This window comes from Catharus ustulatus, chromosome 10, assembly GCF_009819885.2.
Source record: "Catharus ustulatus isolate bCatUst1 chromosome 10, bCatUst1.pri.v2, whole genome shotgun sequence".
NCBI classification, from domain to species: Eukaryota; Metazoa; Chordata; class Aves; order Passeriformes; family Turdidae; genus Catharus; species Catharus ustulatus.
The window spans coordinates 25,674,867-25,692,051 of NC_046230.1; the positions used below are offsets into that span (position 1 = coordinate 25,674,867).

General features: G+C 48.2%; 1 protein-coding gene across 1 annotated transcript; it reads left to right on the plus strand.

Annotated features, from left to right (window-relative positions):
• Positions 1-887: 887 nt before the first annotated feature.
• Positions 888-17,081, plus strand: DHX36 (DEAH-box helicase 36). Its single transcript, XM_033069089.1, has 25 exons — positions 888-1,178; positions 1,872-1,993; positions 2,799-3,000; positions 3,261-3,299; positions 4,380-4,550; positions 5,511-5,590; positions 6,414-6,488; positions 6,616-6,782; positions 7,293-7,374; positions 7,823-7,963; positions 8,483-8,585; positions 8,885-8,972; positions 9,781-9,836; positions 9,945-10,009; positions 10,479-10,622; positions 11,107-11,224; positions 11,832-11,930; positions 12,752-12,925; positions 13,200-13,286; positions 13,901-13,984; positions 14,083-14,182; positions 14,266-14,356; positions 14,695-14,815; positions 15,368-15,520; positions 16,095-17,081. Exons 1-25 carry the CDS (start codon positions 897-899, stop codon positions 16,278-16,280), a joined length of 3,030 nt encoding a protein of 1,009 aa, XP_032924980.1. The 5' UTR covers positions 888-896; the 3' UTR covers positions 16,281-17,081.
• The last annotated feature ends 104 nt before the right edge of the window (positions 17,082-17,185 follow it).

Sequence of the window (17,185 nt, forward strand, 5' to 3'; positions counted from 1 at the left end):
ATACTAGAAACACTTGTGTAACACCTGGACATCCCTTAAAGCTCATTGTCTGCTCTTTATTTCACGGATTAAATCTCTCTTCTTGTTGATTAGGCCTGAAAGTATATGAAGATGAAACATTAAGAAAACGACACAAATTCCCCGTTCTGCAGCACAGCGGCAGGTCGGGGACTCGAACCCGCGACACTGAGGGACGGGTCACTGTGAGGACTCGAACCGCGGGGCCCGTGGGTCACTGTGAGGGCTCGAACCGCGGTCCGGACGGGTCCGTGTGAGGACTCGAACCCGGGGCCCGCGGGTCACTGTGAGCACAGAAGGCGGGCCCGTGTGAGGACTCGAACCGCGGTCCGGACGGGTCCGTGTGAGCAGAGAACGCGGGCCCGGCGGATCACTGAGGACAGAACGCGGGTCCGTGTGAGGACTCGAACCCAGGACCCTGAGGGACGGGTCACTGTGAGGACTCGAATCCGGGCCCAGCGGGTCACTGTGAGGACTCGAACCCGGGGCCCGCGGGTCACTGTGAGGACTCGAACCCGGGGCCCGCGGGTCACTGTGAGGACTCGAACCCGGGGCCCGCGGGTCACTGTGAGCACAGAACGCGGGTCCGTGTGAGGACTCGAACCCGGGACCCTGAGGGACGGGTCCGTGTGAGAACCGAACCCGGGCCCCGCGGGTCACTGTGAGGACTCGAACCGCGGTCCAGACGGGTCCGTGTGAGGACCGAACCCGGGCCCCGCGGGTCACCGCTAGCACAGAAGGCGGGCCCAGCGCACCGTGAGCCATGAGGCGGGCGGAAGCCCAGCGGCGGATGAGGCGGGCCGCACTGACGGATGAGGCGGGCGGTACCGGCGGATGAGGCGGGCGGTGCCGGCGGATGAGGCGGGCCGTGTCGGCGGATGAGGCGGGGCCGTGCCGGGCCGATTGAGCCGCGCCGGGCCGGGCCGGGCTGTGCCGGCTGCTCCGTGCCGGCAGCCGCGGCCATGAGCTACGAGCAGCGCCGGGGCTGGGGCCGCGGGCGCGGCCGTGGCGGGGATGGCGGCTCTGCCTCCGCCGCCTCCTCCTCGGCGGGCGGGCCCGGCGGGCGGGGACGGCACCCCGGGCACCTCAAGGGCCGCGAGATCGGGCTGTGGTACGCCCGCAAGCAGGGCCAGAAGAACCGGGACGCGGACCGGCAGCAGGTGAGGGCTCTGGGTCAGGCTCTGTGCTCCCCGAGCCGCTCTGGGTAACCCTGGGTCCAGGAGCCGCCGGGCGGGCAGGGCCGTGTGAGGGAGCAGCGCTGGCTGTGCGCTCGGGCTGATGGAGCTGTGCTTTCTGCCCTCGGGCTGATGGAGCCGTGCTTTGTACCCTCGGGCTGATGGAGCCGTGCTTTGTGCCCTCGGGCTGATGGAGCCGTGCTTTGTACCCTCGGGCTGATGGAGCCGTGCTTTGTACCCTCGGGCTGATGGAGCCGTGCTTTCTGCCCTCGGGCTGATGGAGCCGTGCTTTGTACCCTCGGGCTGATGGAGCCGTGCTTTCTGCCCTCGGGCTGATGGAGCCGTGCTTTCTGCCCTCGGGCTGATGGAGCCGTGCTTTCTGCCCTCGGGCTGATGGAGCCGTGCTTTCTGCCCTCGGGCTGATGGAGCCGTGCTTTCTGCCCTCGGGCTGATGGAGCCGTGCTTTGTGCCCTCGGGCTGATGGAGCCGTGCTTTCTGCGCTCGGGCTGATGGAGCCGTGCTTTCTGCCCTCGGGCTGATGGAGCCGTGCTTTCTGCCCTCGGGCTGATGGAGCCGTGCTTTCTGCCCTCGGGCTGATGGAGCCGTGCTTTCTGCCCTCGGGCTGATGGAGCTGTGCTTTCTGCCCTCGGGCTGATGGAGCCGTGCTTTCTGCCCTAGAGAGCTGTGGTGCGCATGGACGAGCGCAGGGAAGAGCAAATCGTGCAGCTGCTGAACTCTGTCCAGTCTAAAAACGACAAGGAGCAAGAAGCCATGTCCTGGTGGTCCGGGGATGAAGAAGGGTAAAACGATTTAATTACCAGCTCTTTTGTTTATTTTGAATTGCACAAACTTTCCATTAGCTGACAGGAAGATGTGTCAGAAGCTGTTTACATTTATTGAGCATATTGCTCAACAAATATCCTCCAACTTTTCCAGTATTGTCACACTGAAGTGACTGTAGTCATTGCTATAAAACTTCCATTATTGCTGAGTTTGGGGCGTTAAATTTCTACTTAAACTCATAAAACTTATAACTCATCTCAAGGCCTATTACAGTAGATAAATGTGATTTTTCAGCTCCCTTGGCCTCTGGAATGACTCTTCCAGAAGTGTCTTTGGCTTCTGTTTTCAGTTATTATAAAGTCTTGAAATATTTTTTGCAGTGTCTGAGGCAGGGTCTATTCTGCACTCATAAAGGATTTTCAGGAACAGCTGGTGTAGGATGGTGTGCTGAAATGAGGAGATTGGGGCTCTGTTTTGCTGAGTGATCCAGTTGTGGGGCAGTGGATCAAGCACTAATTCTCTGATGACATTTTAGTGACTTTCTGTAGTGGCAGACCCAGAGCAGCTGTGGCTGCCCCTGGATCCCTGGCAGTGCCCCAGGCCAGGCTGGACACTGGGGTGGGAGCACCTGGGACAGTGGAAGGGTCCCTGCCATGGATGGGGTGGCACTGGATGGGATTTAAGGTCCTTCCAACCCAAACCATTCCATGGCTCTCTATTCCCATGGGCTGTTGGTTCATTAACTGCTGGATGTAATTACCTGCACTCTGCATGTGGCATCCACAGCGGGGGGAGTCTGAAGTTCTTGTTCTGTGATTGCAGCTCTGCTCCAGAACAGCCTCCCAAAGTGAAACCAGATGCTGAAAAAGCTCCTGTAAGACAGAGACCAGCCTGGAAAAAAACATCCCTGGATTTGGATGTGGAATACCTCTGTGAAAAAACCGAGCAGGATGCAGATTTAGATGAACAACTTAAAGAAGACTTAATGAAGAAGCGATCTGATCCCAGATATATTGAAATGCAGGTACTTTTCCCTGTGCTAAGTTGAAAACTTTTAATTGGATTCTTTTTAAATGAAACTAACATGAAAATATAATATCTTGCAATTTCCTAAGTTGACCAAACCTGAAACCACACATGGCACTAGTAATTCCTCATGGGCCTGTGTTCATACCAGTGCTGCTGAGCAGTTTGCCATTTAGCCCAGATTGGAGCTGAAATCTGTTCTATTGCTTCAGTGCTGAAAAGGCATTTAAAGATAAACATTTTTTTCTTTTTCCCCAGAGATTCCGAGAGAAGCTGCCCTCGTACGGGATGAGAGAGGTGAGTGTGTGTTCAGAGAGAGGGACTGCTCTGTGCTCCAAAACAGGGCAGAGCAGTTGTGCCCTGTGGCTGGCAGCAATCCTTGCTGGCCTTCAGGAAGGGGAGAAGCTCCCAGGTTCTGACCCTGGGGGGTGATTTCTTTCCAGACAGTTCCAGGGGCTCACTGGTTGTGTTGGGGGGCTCAGCACAGCGTTCTCCTGGGAATGTAACTGGGAATGTCATGGAATATATGGCTGCTACATCATTTAATAATAGGTCTTCTTTTTCTGCCAGTTAAACTTCCAGAAGGTTCCTGGTACTCAGATTGTTATGCTTTCTTCTGTGTGTAAAATTGTGCCCTTTGTTGACCAAGTAGCCAGTTTAGAATTGAATATAAAACCAATTAAGCCTTCTTAGCTTTAACCACAGACTTAATGGCTGCACTACTGGCCCTCAGTGCCATTAGTTTCCCAGTCACAGGGTAAGGTCGGTGACAGTGGGGGCTGTTAATAAATGATGTTAATTCTTAGGCTGGTATCCCCTGTGTGCAGTAGAAGTGGATTATTCTGATGTGTTGCTTTTGCAGGCTCAGTGGGTGATTAGTGAGCTCCTTCCTACAGTTCCTCTATTTGCCATGATGTCCTTTCTGTTAGCATTTGCTTCTCAGAATAGTCATCCTCCCCTTAACAGTCCTTGGGGTGGGGAGGAGGAGGCTGGGAAACCATTCCTGTTGGTACAAGAAATGTTCAGATACCGTGCTGAAAACCTTTAGTTTGTGCAGGCTTGGAGTCCAACAGGGCAAACGCTTGTGTTCAGTTTCCAAAGATCTACAGGAGCCAAGCAGGAAACAGAAGGGTTAAAAATATATTTCAGGCTTTCATTTTACTTTTTATGTTGTTTTTATCTAAAGTATTTAAAGCTAGTGTTGAGGTTGGGTAGATTTAAACCCTACACATGGGAAGTGCAAATGTCCTGAAATGACTTCTGTGAGGTTTAAACTAAACTCTTTTGTAGCATTATGAGAAGCAGCTGAGCATTTCTTCAGCTGCTGGTGCTTTGCTCAGCGTTCATCTCACGGTAATTGTTGTGTGTGGTGGCCAGGAGCTGGTGAGGCTGATCAACAACCACCGGGTGACGGTGATCAGCGGCGAGACCGGCTGCGGCAAGACCACGCAGGTGACTCAGTTCATCCTGGACGATCACATCGAGCGCGGCCTGGGCTCCACCTGCAGGATCGTGTGCACACAGCCCCGCAGGATCAGCGCCATCTCGGTGAGTGTCCTCCCTCAGCACTCCTGGGACACTGCTCAGGGCCCTGACTGCATCCTCACACACTGCTCAGGGCCCTGACTGCATCCCCACACACTGCACTCCTGGGGCACTGCTCAGGGCCCTGACTGCATCCCCACACACTGCTCGGGGCACTGACTGCATCCCCACACACTGCTCAGGGCACTGACTGCATCCCCACACACTGCTCAGGGCACTGACTGCATCCCCACACACTGCTCAGGGCACTGACTGCATCCCCACACACTGCACTCCTGGGGACACTGCTCAGGGCCCTGACTGCATCCCCACACACTGCTCAGGGCCCTGACTGCATCCCCACACACTGCTCAGGGCACTGACTGCATCCCCTCACACTGCTCAGGGCACTGACTGCATCCCCACACACTGCTCAGGGCACTGACTGCATCCCCTCACACTGCTCAGGGCACTGACTGCATCCCCACACACTGCTCAGGGCACTGACTGCATCCCCACACACTGCACTCCTGGGGACACTGCTCAGGGCACTGACTGCATCCCCACACACTGCACTCCTGGGACACTGCTCAGGGTACTGACTGAATCCCCACACACTGCACTCCTGGGACACTGCTCAGGGCACTGACTGCATCCCCACACACTGCCACTGCAACCTCCTGACTTAGTGTGGGTTATGGCTGTGATTCTAATGGGTTTGGGCACTGCAAATGCCAACTAAGATAAAAAATCATGGTGTTGATGAGCAGGAAACAATCTGGCTTTCAAAGCCCACCCTGCTGAAAGGGGAATGTGCTGCTGATGCCCGACTGGCTGTGTTCTTCTAAAGTCTTGTGGCTGCTCTCAGGGGAGGAGAAAAGGTGCTTTCCAGGGCATTCCTTTGTTATTCACAAACCATCTCCGTTCTAGGTGTTCCTGCTGATAAGCAGCTCAGTCACAGCCTGATTTTCTGTCTCCCCTCAGGTGGCTGAGAGAGTGGCTGCTGAGAGGGCAGAGAGCTGTGGCAATGGCAGGAGCACGGGCTACCAGATCCGCCTGCAGAGGTGAGCAAGGGCCTGCTGCTATCCAAGGGACACAGTTTGAAAAGTAGTTCTAAAATGAACTAACTGCTTTCCTGCTGATATTTTCCCCTGAAGGAATTCCTGCAAGGGAGGAATGAGGTTTTTGAATTTTAGGAGAAGGTTTGAGTGCAGTTACTGTTGACAATGGCTAGCCTAAGTTAGCCTTTGTCTAGTAAGTGCTGTTTTCAGCTCTTGTAAAAGGTTCTGCCATGGGCAGAAATAAAACTATGCCCCTAATCAATGAATTTCAAGGAAAAGTGAAAATGCTAAAGGGGAGAATGTTCCAAACCATATTTCTGTGGAAAGCTGTGTATTTGCTGCACCTATTTATGGACTAATTCCCTGGGGCCATGTAATAGGTGCAGTGACAGGAGCTTGCAGTGCCAAAGCTTTTACATTTGTAGTGGGCTATAATTTAAAAATCTGAAGTGGTACCAGCACATAATGGAACCCTACTGTTGAAGCAGAACTGCTGGTGAGAGAGGAGAGCTCAGCCCTCCTAGTATTTTATTTGGAGTTCCTAGAATCTCTCTGCTGTTTCTCTGTGCTCACAGTGCTGTGCATGTGAGTGCCCTCAGTGTGACAGGAGGTGCCAAAGGGTGCCTGGGAGATCAGGGCCTCTCCTGGCCCATTCCCCATCACTGAAGTGATGCAGCACTGGCCTCATTTCTTGTTCTGCCCTGGTGCTGTGACTGAGGCACACGTGCATCATGTCTGCAGTGGCACCTGCAGTTGGGGTTTGAGGTTTTAAATATTTTGTTAAATACAGAAGAGAGCTGAGGAGTTGTTCCTGTGTCTCTTTCAGTCGGTTGCCAAGGAAACAAGGTTCAATTTTGTACTGTACCACGGGAATTGTCCTGCAGTGGCTCCAGTCAGATAAGTAAGAGCTCCTGTTTAACCAGACACTGAATGAAATCATGAAATGAGTCCTGAGCTGTTCCAAACAGCCATGGCTCTGCTTTTTATTTTTTCTAAAAACAAAAGTTTAACTTCTCCTTCTGTTTTAGGCACTTGTCCAGCATCAGTCACGTAGTTCTTGATGAAATCCATGAAAGAAATCTTCAGTCTGATGTTTTAATGAGCATTATTAAAGATCTTCTGAATGTTCGACTGGATCTGAAAGTCATACTGATGAGTGCTACTTTAAATGCAGAGAAGTTTTCTGAGTACTTTGGTAGGTGAAAAACTTCCTAGAAATGTTCCCCTTAAGTAATTTAGGCTTCTACAGTATAGTGCAGTTCTCAAATTATAGAATTGATTTGTATCAAAAAAAGAAATTCCTTCAGTTTTACGAGTATCTACCAGCTGCTGAAGATGCAGTTTGTCTCAGTTTTATCTCATTACAACCCAATATTGCTTCTGGTTTTGTTTTTCAGACATGTTATGGAAACAGAATCCGGAGTGTTTCTCCTAGTAAATATTTACAGTGTTTTAGCATTCTTGCTGTGGGTGGGCAAGCAGATTGAACTTTGAGTTGTTCAGTCTCCCAGCTTTTTCCAGTAGCTGTGCTTTTTTTATTCAGCAGCCTTATTTGGGGGTGAATTTAACATCTTCCCTGGCAACTGGAAATGTCCTGTAGACATGGCAGCTGTGTTGCAGAAATAGTGAGGAGTGTTTATTGCTTCTGTTTTCTCAGTGCAATATTTCATCAGTAGTTTTAAAACAGTTCTGCCTCCCTCCACAGACCACTGCCCAATGATTCACATCCCTGGGTTCACTTTCCCAGTGGTGGAATATCTGCTTGAAGATGTCATTGAGAAGTTGAGGTAAGTGTTTTTTGTGAACATCATTTCAGAGAATGTTTGGGGGATGTTTAGCTTAGTGTGTGTGTGTGCTCAAAGATTAGCTTGGCATGAAGAACTGCCTGTATTTTTCAATAGAAAACCTTCTAAGGCTTGCTTTGTACAGTAATTACAGATGGCACACAGCTACCTGGGAATGTTGGCTTGAGGGGAGAACAATTCTCTGTTGCTGTGGTGAATTCTCAGGTCTCTAAATCAAACTAGTCTTTCTTGCTGTTCACTTTATTTTCCTGCATGTTCTCATGCTTACGGAGTTGGTCCCTGCTTTTGTAAGGTTTCTGTCAGAAGAGAAACTGAAGATTCTTACACATGGTCTGGCTAAAGCACAGCATATAGTCCATGGTTTGGCAAACTGTGCAGCTGCTCTGAATTCCAGTTTCATGTGGAGTTGTGTTTGCTCTCCTGTGTGAAGGTACACCCCGGAGAAGATGGACCGTCGGGTGCACTGGAGGAAGGGCTTCATGCAGGGCCACGTGAGCAGGCCAGACAAGGAGGAGAAGGAGGAGATCTACAGAGAGCAGTGGCCAGCCTACCTAAGGCAGCTGCAGGGCAGGTTGGGCCCAAGTTTCTATTCTGCTTTCAGTTCTCAGGCAGCTCTGAAGTGAGAACCATAAATCAGTGCTGTGTTGTGTTGCTGGGCTGTAGTAAAGTGTGGTAGTGGCTGCTGTGGGAAATGATGATGGAAGTGCCTGTACAGCTGGGTGTCAACCAGTGGAGTGCTTTAGAGACAGCAGGATTAGCTCCCTTTGCCCCTGAGCTGTTCAAGTTCCATTTCAGTTCATTACCTAAATACAAATTGTCAGCCTCTGGCTCATGGGTGAGGAGGAGAGGTCATGGAAGTGCTTCAAAGACAGTTCAGTCATGACATGGTCATTCTTCAGCTGTTGTGAACTGACAATATTCCCACTGAACTAGATGTGGAGAGTACTTTGGAGGTGCAGGAGTTGCACAAAGAGCTGAGCTGATGGAGGTGGGTTCATGGTGGGTGGCTCACTCAGAGCCAGGCAGCAGGAGCAGGAGCCCTGGCTGTGCACGTTCCAAGGCAACAGTGTCTGTGCTTTCCCTGCTGCAGGTACTCAGCAGGTACCATTGATGCCCTGGAAATGATGGATGATGACAAGGTGGACCTGGACCTTGTGGCAGCCCTGATCAGACACATTGTGCTGGAAGAGGAGGTACAGTGGGATTGAGCTGGGGCAGTGCCTGAGCTGGCAGTGACTTTGGCTGCTTACACAGAAGAGAAATTCTTATTTACTCTTCTAAGTAATTGAACAGCTTTGAATTACTGTTACATTCAGATAAATACATCCAGGTAGCTCTTTTATAGAAAAGCCCCTTGATAGCCTGTTGCAGACTGGCTCAGTGAGGTCTCAGGTCTCACATACCCCCCATGTATCAGTGCAAGGAGCTGCCTCTCTCTGCAGGGTGTGATGTGTTCTGACTGCTCTTCCCTCACTGCCTCTTTTCCCTGTAGGATGGTGCAATTCTGGTGTTTCTGCCAGGCTGGGATAACATCAGCACTTTGCATGAGATCTTGATGTCTCAAGTCATGTTTAAGTCAGGTAAAACCCAAACACTCTGTGGGAGTTCTGGCAGTGGCACTGGGGGCAGACTCCTTTTGCATGGGCTTGCTGTGGTTGCTGCATTCATTTTTCCCCTCATCTCCTCCCCAAGTGTTCTGCACTTTTTGTGTGTCTGTGGTATCTTTCCTCTGCTAACATCAGCTCATTTGTCTCATTGTGGGAGTGACAATCTGAAAAACAACCTGACCTGCATCTTCTTCCTCTTGTCCTTAACTGGGAGAGCTCCCATCCAAAACTGAGCTCCATTCTGTGTCCATCCCTGAGCAGCTCCCTGCTTTGCTGATAGTCCCTTAAATCCTGTTGATTTGTGAAGCTTTCTCACAGACTCTCAAGTACTCTGTGCCTGTCTGAACACTTCAACTTGTCCTTTTGTGTCTCTCACATTTCCATCTCTCCTGTCTTAGCTGGGCTCTTGGCTGTTCAGGTGGTGACTGTTCAGGTTGTGTACATTCCATAGATGCAGAATTCCAGTTTATTGAGTGTTAGTTTGTGTATTAAATTTGGCCAATTATTAAACAACTTCAGAATTCAAAAAGGAAGTCTAAATTATAATACATAACATCATATATTTTCTTGAACCTGTCATTTCATAGCATCATTAAGAAGGCCCTTTATACCTTTATACTTTAGAGTTTGCAAATAGCTGTGATGTCAGAGCAAGAGACAGTAGCCTGACTTGCAGCCTGTTTTCTCTGTTCTGCATAGATGCGTTGATTTAATAGATTTTCCTGTAAAATTGGAAGTTTCTGTGCTTACACCATATCTTTTACTGATTTTTAACTTTCAGATAGGTTTATTATCATACCTTTGCATTCACTGATGCCTACTGTTAACCAGACTCAGGTATGCTTCTCTTTTATTGCAATATTTCACAACTACCAAAAAACCAAAAAAGAATGAAGCTCATGTTTGGTTTTGGCAAAGACATAAATGGGCCCTGGATAATTACAGGTGTTCAAGAAGACCCCACCAGGAGTGAGGAAAATTGTGATTGCAACCAACATTGCAGAGACCAGGTAAGTGCCTGCCTGTCCAGGGTCAGGAATGGAAGTGATCATTTAAAGTACAAACCTGCTTGATGTTCCTGAAAATACATTTGTGTCTGTGCCATTCTTTTATAACACTTTTTCTTTGGAAATATTTATAGACTAAACAGAGTTTTCCTATAATTGTTTTAAACAATCCAACCAACCACATTGTTTTGAACAATTAAACTAGAGGAATACTAAACAATTGCTAGAATAACTTGAACAGGATAATTTGAGCTGCCTGTCCTCTCTGCAGAGCCCCAGTGGGGACTTCTGCCAGACCAAGGAGAATAAATCAGCTCTTTCCTGAACTGTTCAGTAACATAGTTCTTAATGAAATTCCAGATTTTTTAAATTGTTGACTCTGTTTGGGAGGGAATGAAGAGAGGCCAAACCCAATTCCAGGTCACACTTGCAAAGATGAAAAGTTGCTTTCTTTCCTCTTTTTTTGCAACAGCATCACCATCGATGACGTGGTGTTCGTGATAGACGGGGGGAAGATCAAGGAGACTCACTTTGACACCCAGAACAACATCAGCACCATGGCAGCAGAGTGGGTCAGCAAAGCCAATGCCAAGCAGAGGAAGGGTCGAGCAGGAAGGTGGGAACAATGGGGTGCTTGGGGAGGTTTGGGCAGGTTGAGTTTCCAGCAGTGCTGAAGGTTCTTCATTGTTTGCATGTGCTGGCACTGCTGGCTCCTGTTCCTGGGCAAGGAATGATTTCCTTGTCTGCCTCAGAAGCTGAATTGACTTGTGCTGTGTTTAACTCCAGAGTTTCCCTCCTATAGAAGAATGCCCTGCATTTTATTTTCATTTTTGTCACTACCCTCACACCTGATTTTTGAGGCTGATACAGTAAAGTGGAAACAGTGTAAAAATTAATTTCTGTCTTCTCTGTGCCTTTTTCCTGCTGGTGGGTCTGTGTTTCAGAGGACTGAAGTGCCTTTTACAATTGAATACACTTCAGTTCTAATTGGGAAGCTCTTTGTAAACAGAACAGAGCCATAATGTCACAGTTTTATAGGCGAAAAAAACCCCACAAGAAAGGAGCAAAGCCAAAAGAATGATTTCTGTAAATGATTGCAGAGTTCAGCCAGGCCACTGTTACCATCTGTACAATGGACTGCGTGCCAGCCTTCTGGATGATTACCAGTTACCAGAGATCCTGAGGACACCCCTGGAAGAGCTCTGCTTGCAAATCAAGGTGAGTGGAGGAATCCTCAAAGACATTTATTATCTACTTCTCCACTGGGATAATGAGAGAATGAGTTAATGCAGCTGTGAGCCTAGGTTGTTAAACCAAAATTCTGTTAGACCAGAAATGCAGTGTATTTAGGCAATAATTGCAGCAACTTTTGTTAATGCACACTTGTATCAGGGTGCATCAAAACCAGGGGAAACAGAATTATCAGACATCAACTGGGCTGTGCTGTCCCCCAAATATCACATATCATTCAATCAGAGAGGCTTCAGTGAGAATGCCAGTGAGTCCATTTGCATGATTTCATAAAAGAATTGTACTACAAAGTAGTTTTAGAACTGGTGTGAATTTCCCTTTTTGGCAGCTGGCATTGAATTCCTTATGCAAGCAGAAGGAATGCCAAGTGTATGTGAACTGAATGAAGAGTAGATCCTTCTGCTGCAAATTTCATCACTAATGCATTTTTTGTCCTTAGTCCTTAACTAAAGCAATTCTAACTTGAGCAGTGAATTACTCACACTATTGCAATGAGTGTGGTTGGTGCTAACCAATTTTAGACAAAGTGTCTTTCTCCAGTTGCTGGAGGCTTTTGCTGTGATTTTTCTTTCAGATCCTGAAGCTGGGTGGAATTGCCCATTTTCTGAGCAAGCTGATGGACCCCCCATCTCGTGATGCTGTGACTTTGGCCATCAATCACCTCATGGAGCTGGTAAAGTGCTTCATGTGCAGGAGGGATCTGTGCAGAGCTCTGGTGCTGTGTGTGGTACCAGGCTGAGTGCACAGCTCAGGGCATTGCAGCCCTTTGTGCAGAGCCTGGTGTGGCCTCACTGCAGAGGGGGCACTCACACAATCCATGGTGCTTCTGGGGGGCTTCTTGAGTGGATCCAGACACACACATGACCCTGCACTTAAGTTCCTGCAGGTGTTGATTTAACTCCCTCCTCTGTAGCCCCTGCTGCCTCCAGCCTTCCTGTTCCAGGTGGGTGAGGAGGAGTTAGAGATGAGTGAGGTGGGAACAGCACCTTGTTTGTCACTGTTCCCTGGGTGCTGGGAAGGACAGGGTCATGGCAGAAGCACCTTGTTTGTCACTGTTCCCTGGGTGCTGGGAAGGACAGGGTGATGGCAGAGGCACCTTGTTTGTCACTGTTCCCTGGGTGCTGGGAAGGACAGGGTCATGGCAGAGGCACCTTGTTTGTCACTGTTCCCCTGGTGCTGGGAAGGACAGGGTCATGGCAGAGGCCCCTTGTTTGTCACTGTTCCCCTGGGTGCTGGGAAGGACAGGGTCATGGCAGAGGCCCCTTGTTTGTCACTGTTCCCTGGGTGCTGGGAAGGACAGGGTCATGAGGGTCATGGTGTGTTTGTTCTGCTGCCTCCTTGCTCTGGTGATGTTTGCACCCAAGAGTTGCAGCCATGAACAGAAACGCCTGGTTTGGATCTTGTGGCTGATACCTCTGTACCAGTGGCTTTTCCAGGGAAGTTGTCCCCACTGCCCATGACAGGTTTGTTGTCTCCTTTGTGCCTGCCCTGCAGAATGCTCTGGACAGGCAGGAGGAGCTGACTCCCCTGGGTGTGCACCTGGCCCGGCTGCCTGTGGAGCCGCACATCGGGAAGATGATCCTGTTTGGAGCCTTGTTCTGCTGCCTGGACCCCGTGCTGACCATTGCAGCCAGCCTCAGCTTCAAGGACCCTTTTGTCATCCCTCTGGTAAAGTCTCACAGGCAACAATTCCATCTGGGAGTTTAAGAATCTCAGGAGGATGCTGGGACTTAGTGAGGTGTTATAGTTTATTAATGTCATGGTGATTACATTTTTACTGGTGAGATTCCTTTGCATGCTATGAATTGCCATTTTTCCAGTGGAATATTGAAAATAACTATAATTTTGATGTGTTACATACAAAGTACTGCAGTACAGATGTACCTGAATTTGGAAAAGAGAACTGTTGTCAGTCTGGGTATTACATAGGTTCTAATTTCAGGGCAAAGAGAAAGTCGCAGATGCAAGAAGAAAGGAGCTGTCAAAGAACTCAAAAAGCGACCATCTGACTGTGGTGAATGCTTTCACTGTAAGCATGTTTTCATGGGGCTTTTTTCTTCTAGAATTTTAATCTGAGTAATATAGATGATGCTGGGGAAAAAGCTGATCAGTTATGCTCTGTAAGCTTTCTTGTTTGGCTTCTACAGAAACATAAAACCAAACTGATTTTTACCCTTCTAGTGTTGCATAGTCTTGTGTCCAGGTCAGTAACCTGATTTCTGAAAGACAAGGGACACACAGTATTATAGTTACCTTGCTGAAGTTGTTCTTTCTTGTCCTTCTGGCCTCTAAAGAGGCTGAAGCCAAGTTGGGAAGTGTTGGACATTGTGCTGTATTGTGTGGGGATGAGGAGAGGAGGGAATAAATGGCCTGGAAAATGCAATTACTGCCCAGAATTGTTAATTACACCAAAGGGTGCTCTGGCTCACACAGCCAGGCATCTCTGCCCACCAGGGAAACAGGAAGGTTGAGATTCAACATAGTGGGAAGTTGTGTTTTTGTGCACTGTGGTGTGTGCACATAGAGAGAGATGAGAGGATTTGCTTTCTCTCTGGTGGGGAACGTGGGACTGTTGTTTGTTGACCTCCAGTTTGGAGTGTGTGTTCCTTACAAATGCCTTGGGACTGTGGCTTTCATTGCTAGGGCTGGGAAGAGGCTCGGAGCTGTGGCTTCAGGAATGAGAAGGACTATTGCTGGGAATATTTCCTGTCCTCAAACACCCTGCAGGTAAGAGCATCCTGCCAGGTCACACAGGGTCCTGTGTGTGGGGAAGAGGAGGAGCCCTTGGCACAGCATCATTCTGGGGAAATTTTTGTTTGTCTCAGATGCTGCATAACATGAAAGGGCAGTTTGCTGAGCATCTCCTTGCAGCTGGATTTGTGAACAGCAGAAACCCCAAGGATCCCAAATCTAACACCAACTCAGGTAACTGGAGGGAGAGGGAGAGTTTATCCCAGCTGAAATCTCAGCTTGCAGAACTGCCTCACTTACTTTGCTGTCCCCTGCAGGTAATGAGAAGCTGCTCAAAGCTGTCATCTGTGCTGGCCTCTATCCCAAAGTGGCAAAGATCCGACCCAGCTTCAGCAAAAAGAGGAAAATGTGAGGGTTTGGTTGAGTCTTGGTTTGTATTCAAGGTGTTTTCTACATGGCATAATTGGGCAAGGTGAAGCAGTGGCTTGAGTGCATGAATGAATCTCACTTTAGAGTTTGAGTCACTTCCTCTGAGAAGGGTGGGATTGCTGATTTTATTTGCATGACCTTATCATGCCATGGGTGATGTTAAACATCTCAGTGGCACTGCTCTGAAGGGCTCTGCAGCAGCAGTTCAAACCCTGTCACTTGTGGTTATTTGGGAAAAGACACCCCAGGCATCTGCTGGTTTATCACTTCCTGTGTTATCAGACTCTTTTTGTTGATACTGGTTTTTTTTTTTGAAGGGTGAAGGTTTGCACCAAGACAGATGGATCAGTTAATATCCATCCCAAATCAGTGAATGTGGAGGAAACAGAGTTCCATTATAACTGGCTCGTGTACCACTTGAAGATGAGGACCAGCAGTGTGAGTGGGGCTGTGCCTGTGGGGTTTTTGTTTTATTATCCCTTTTTGAAGGGGGCTGGATCAGGGTTCAGAGGGGATGTGAACAGCCTTTGTCCTGGGCCATTCCTTGGACACACCATCAGATTATGTCCTTTATGATACTGGGGTATGGTACCACAAATAATGAACTTCTGGGGTTTAGTTCTTGGGGGTTTTATAGAGGATGGGATTTTTAAAGGTCTGGCAGTAACAAGTATAAATTCTTTTATTTTAGTTTTTTTTTCATTTCAATCCAGTCTTAACACTTCTCAATATGCTGACATTTTTTCTCTCATTATTGTGGAGCATCTGGTTTGATTCGACCACTGTGTGAAAGACTGAAAGACTTGGGACCATTTTTGCCCTTGTTCAATCTGATTTCATGTAACTTTTTTTGAACTGAGTTGCTTCATGCATCTTCAGAATTTGTGAGTAACTGAGTAAAGCTCTTCTGGAATTCTGTAGGAGTATTAAGGATTACTGATGGCACTTGAGATATCTGGAGGGTGATCAGACAATTCTGTTGTTGTGCAGATTTACCTGTATGATTGTACAGAGGTGTCTCCCTACTGCCTGTTGTTCTTTGGAGGGGATATATCCATCCAGAAGGATAAGGACCAGGACACCATCGCTGTGGATGAGTGGATTGTTTTCCAGTCTCCAGAAAAAATAGCAAACTTGGTCAAGGTAGGTGACTGTTTCAAAATAATGTACCTGGAAGGCTCAGTGTAACATGGGTTCTACTTAGGGGTTTCTGTTTGATATTCCTGTGTGCCTATTGATTCATCACTCAGGGAGATGATGTTTGAAATGCACTCCCAGCGAGCTGTTCAAGCACTCAAAGTAAACAAAAGAGATGTAATTCTGCACAGAAGCTGTATGGTCACTTGGAAATATCCACATGGATGTGAAAACAGGAGAGTGGGGCTCCTTTAAGTTAACAGGAATGGGTTCCACAGAAGTGTTTAATATTAGATCCCAGAAATCATACCTGATTCTTCTTTTATTTTTAACCAGTCTTTTTAATCCTGAAATTGTCAGCTAAGTGCTGGGTGGGCTGTTAGAAGCATCACATCCAGAGATGTGAGTCTCATCAGAGAGACTGGGTGTTGAGAGACAGTGTTTGATCCTGAAAACAGCCCTGTGGAAATGAACTGCTGGGAGGAGAGCAGGAGAAGGGCAGGAGAACGGGGCCCAAGGCGCTGGAACCTCTCTGGTGCTGCAGCTCTAACTGTGCCCCTCTCTTTGCTTTTCTCCCCAGAAACTGAGACAAGAACTCGATGATCTTCTCCAAGAGAAGATCGAAAACCCGCACCCCGTGGACTGGAACGCCGTGAGGAGCAGGGACACGGCCGTGCTGACGGCCATCATCGACCTGATCACCACGCAGGAGAACGAGGCCGTGCGCAACTTCGCGCCGCGCTTCCAGGGCGAGCGCTACAGCTGAGCCTGCGGAGCGTGCCTGGAGAGAGGAGCCCGCTGGCAGGGGGAGCTGCTGCCTCCTCACCCTGCAGCACTTTGGGGAGCTGGCAGAATGTGTAGGTGCATGTGTTCTGTGCTCGGTGTAGTTGGGGAGGGACAGGAGGGCACTCGTTGGATGCTGTAAGGTTCTTGTCCTGCTGTAGCTGTTTTCTTTGGGTGTTTTTTACCCATCAGGTAACAGATTTTTAAAAACATAGTAATACCTAAACCGTTTTTTTTTTTTAAATGAGGTGTGGTGAGTAATTGTACTTGCTGTGTTATTCCAGCTGTGCAGCAGTCTGCTCACCAAGGCTTCCACAGAAGATAATTACAGCTTAATTAAACTAAACTTGAAAACACTTGTTGAATTTGTATGGTGGGAGGAAACAATCTTCAGAAATTCTTCTCCTTTTGTGCATTTCATCCCATTCAATTAATCTTCCTTTGCCTTCTGTCCCCATCCATCATCACTACTGACTGAAAATTGCAGATGGCAGAAAGCATGGTTAGATAAGAGTCGTGTTGGGTTATATGTCAAGGGTTCATTGCATTCAAAGTTGGGGATTTTTTTGTTCATTTTTTAAAAGAAGTTCATGTATGGGTTATAGTACTCCATTAAGAGTCTTTTTTAGCAAGTGTTATTTCAACTGTTCTCAATGTTTTGGATGTTGTTCTGTTTTGAATGATCTCCAGCTATGGAAGGTTATTTGAACAATGAAGTTGTTTAAGGATTTTGAGGTTTATCCTTGAGAAAAAAAAAGCCTGGAAATACAACTTTTCTCCCTTCTTTGCTGTTTTATTGGGTTTTTTCCTTTGCAAAAATGACCTTAATCATCAAGTTCAGGAGGATTTATGTGCAGAGTGGCACAGGTGGAACGTTTAAGTGGCAGC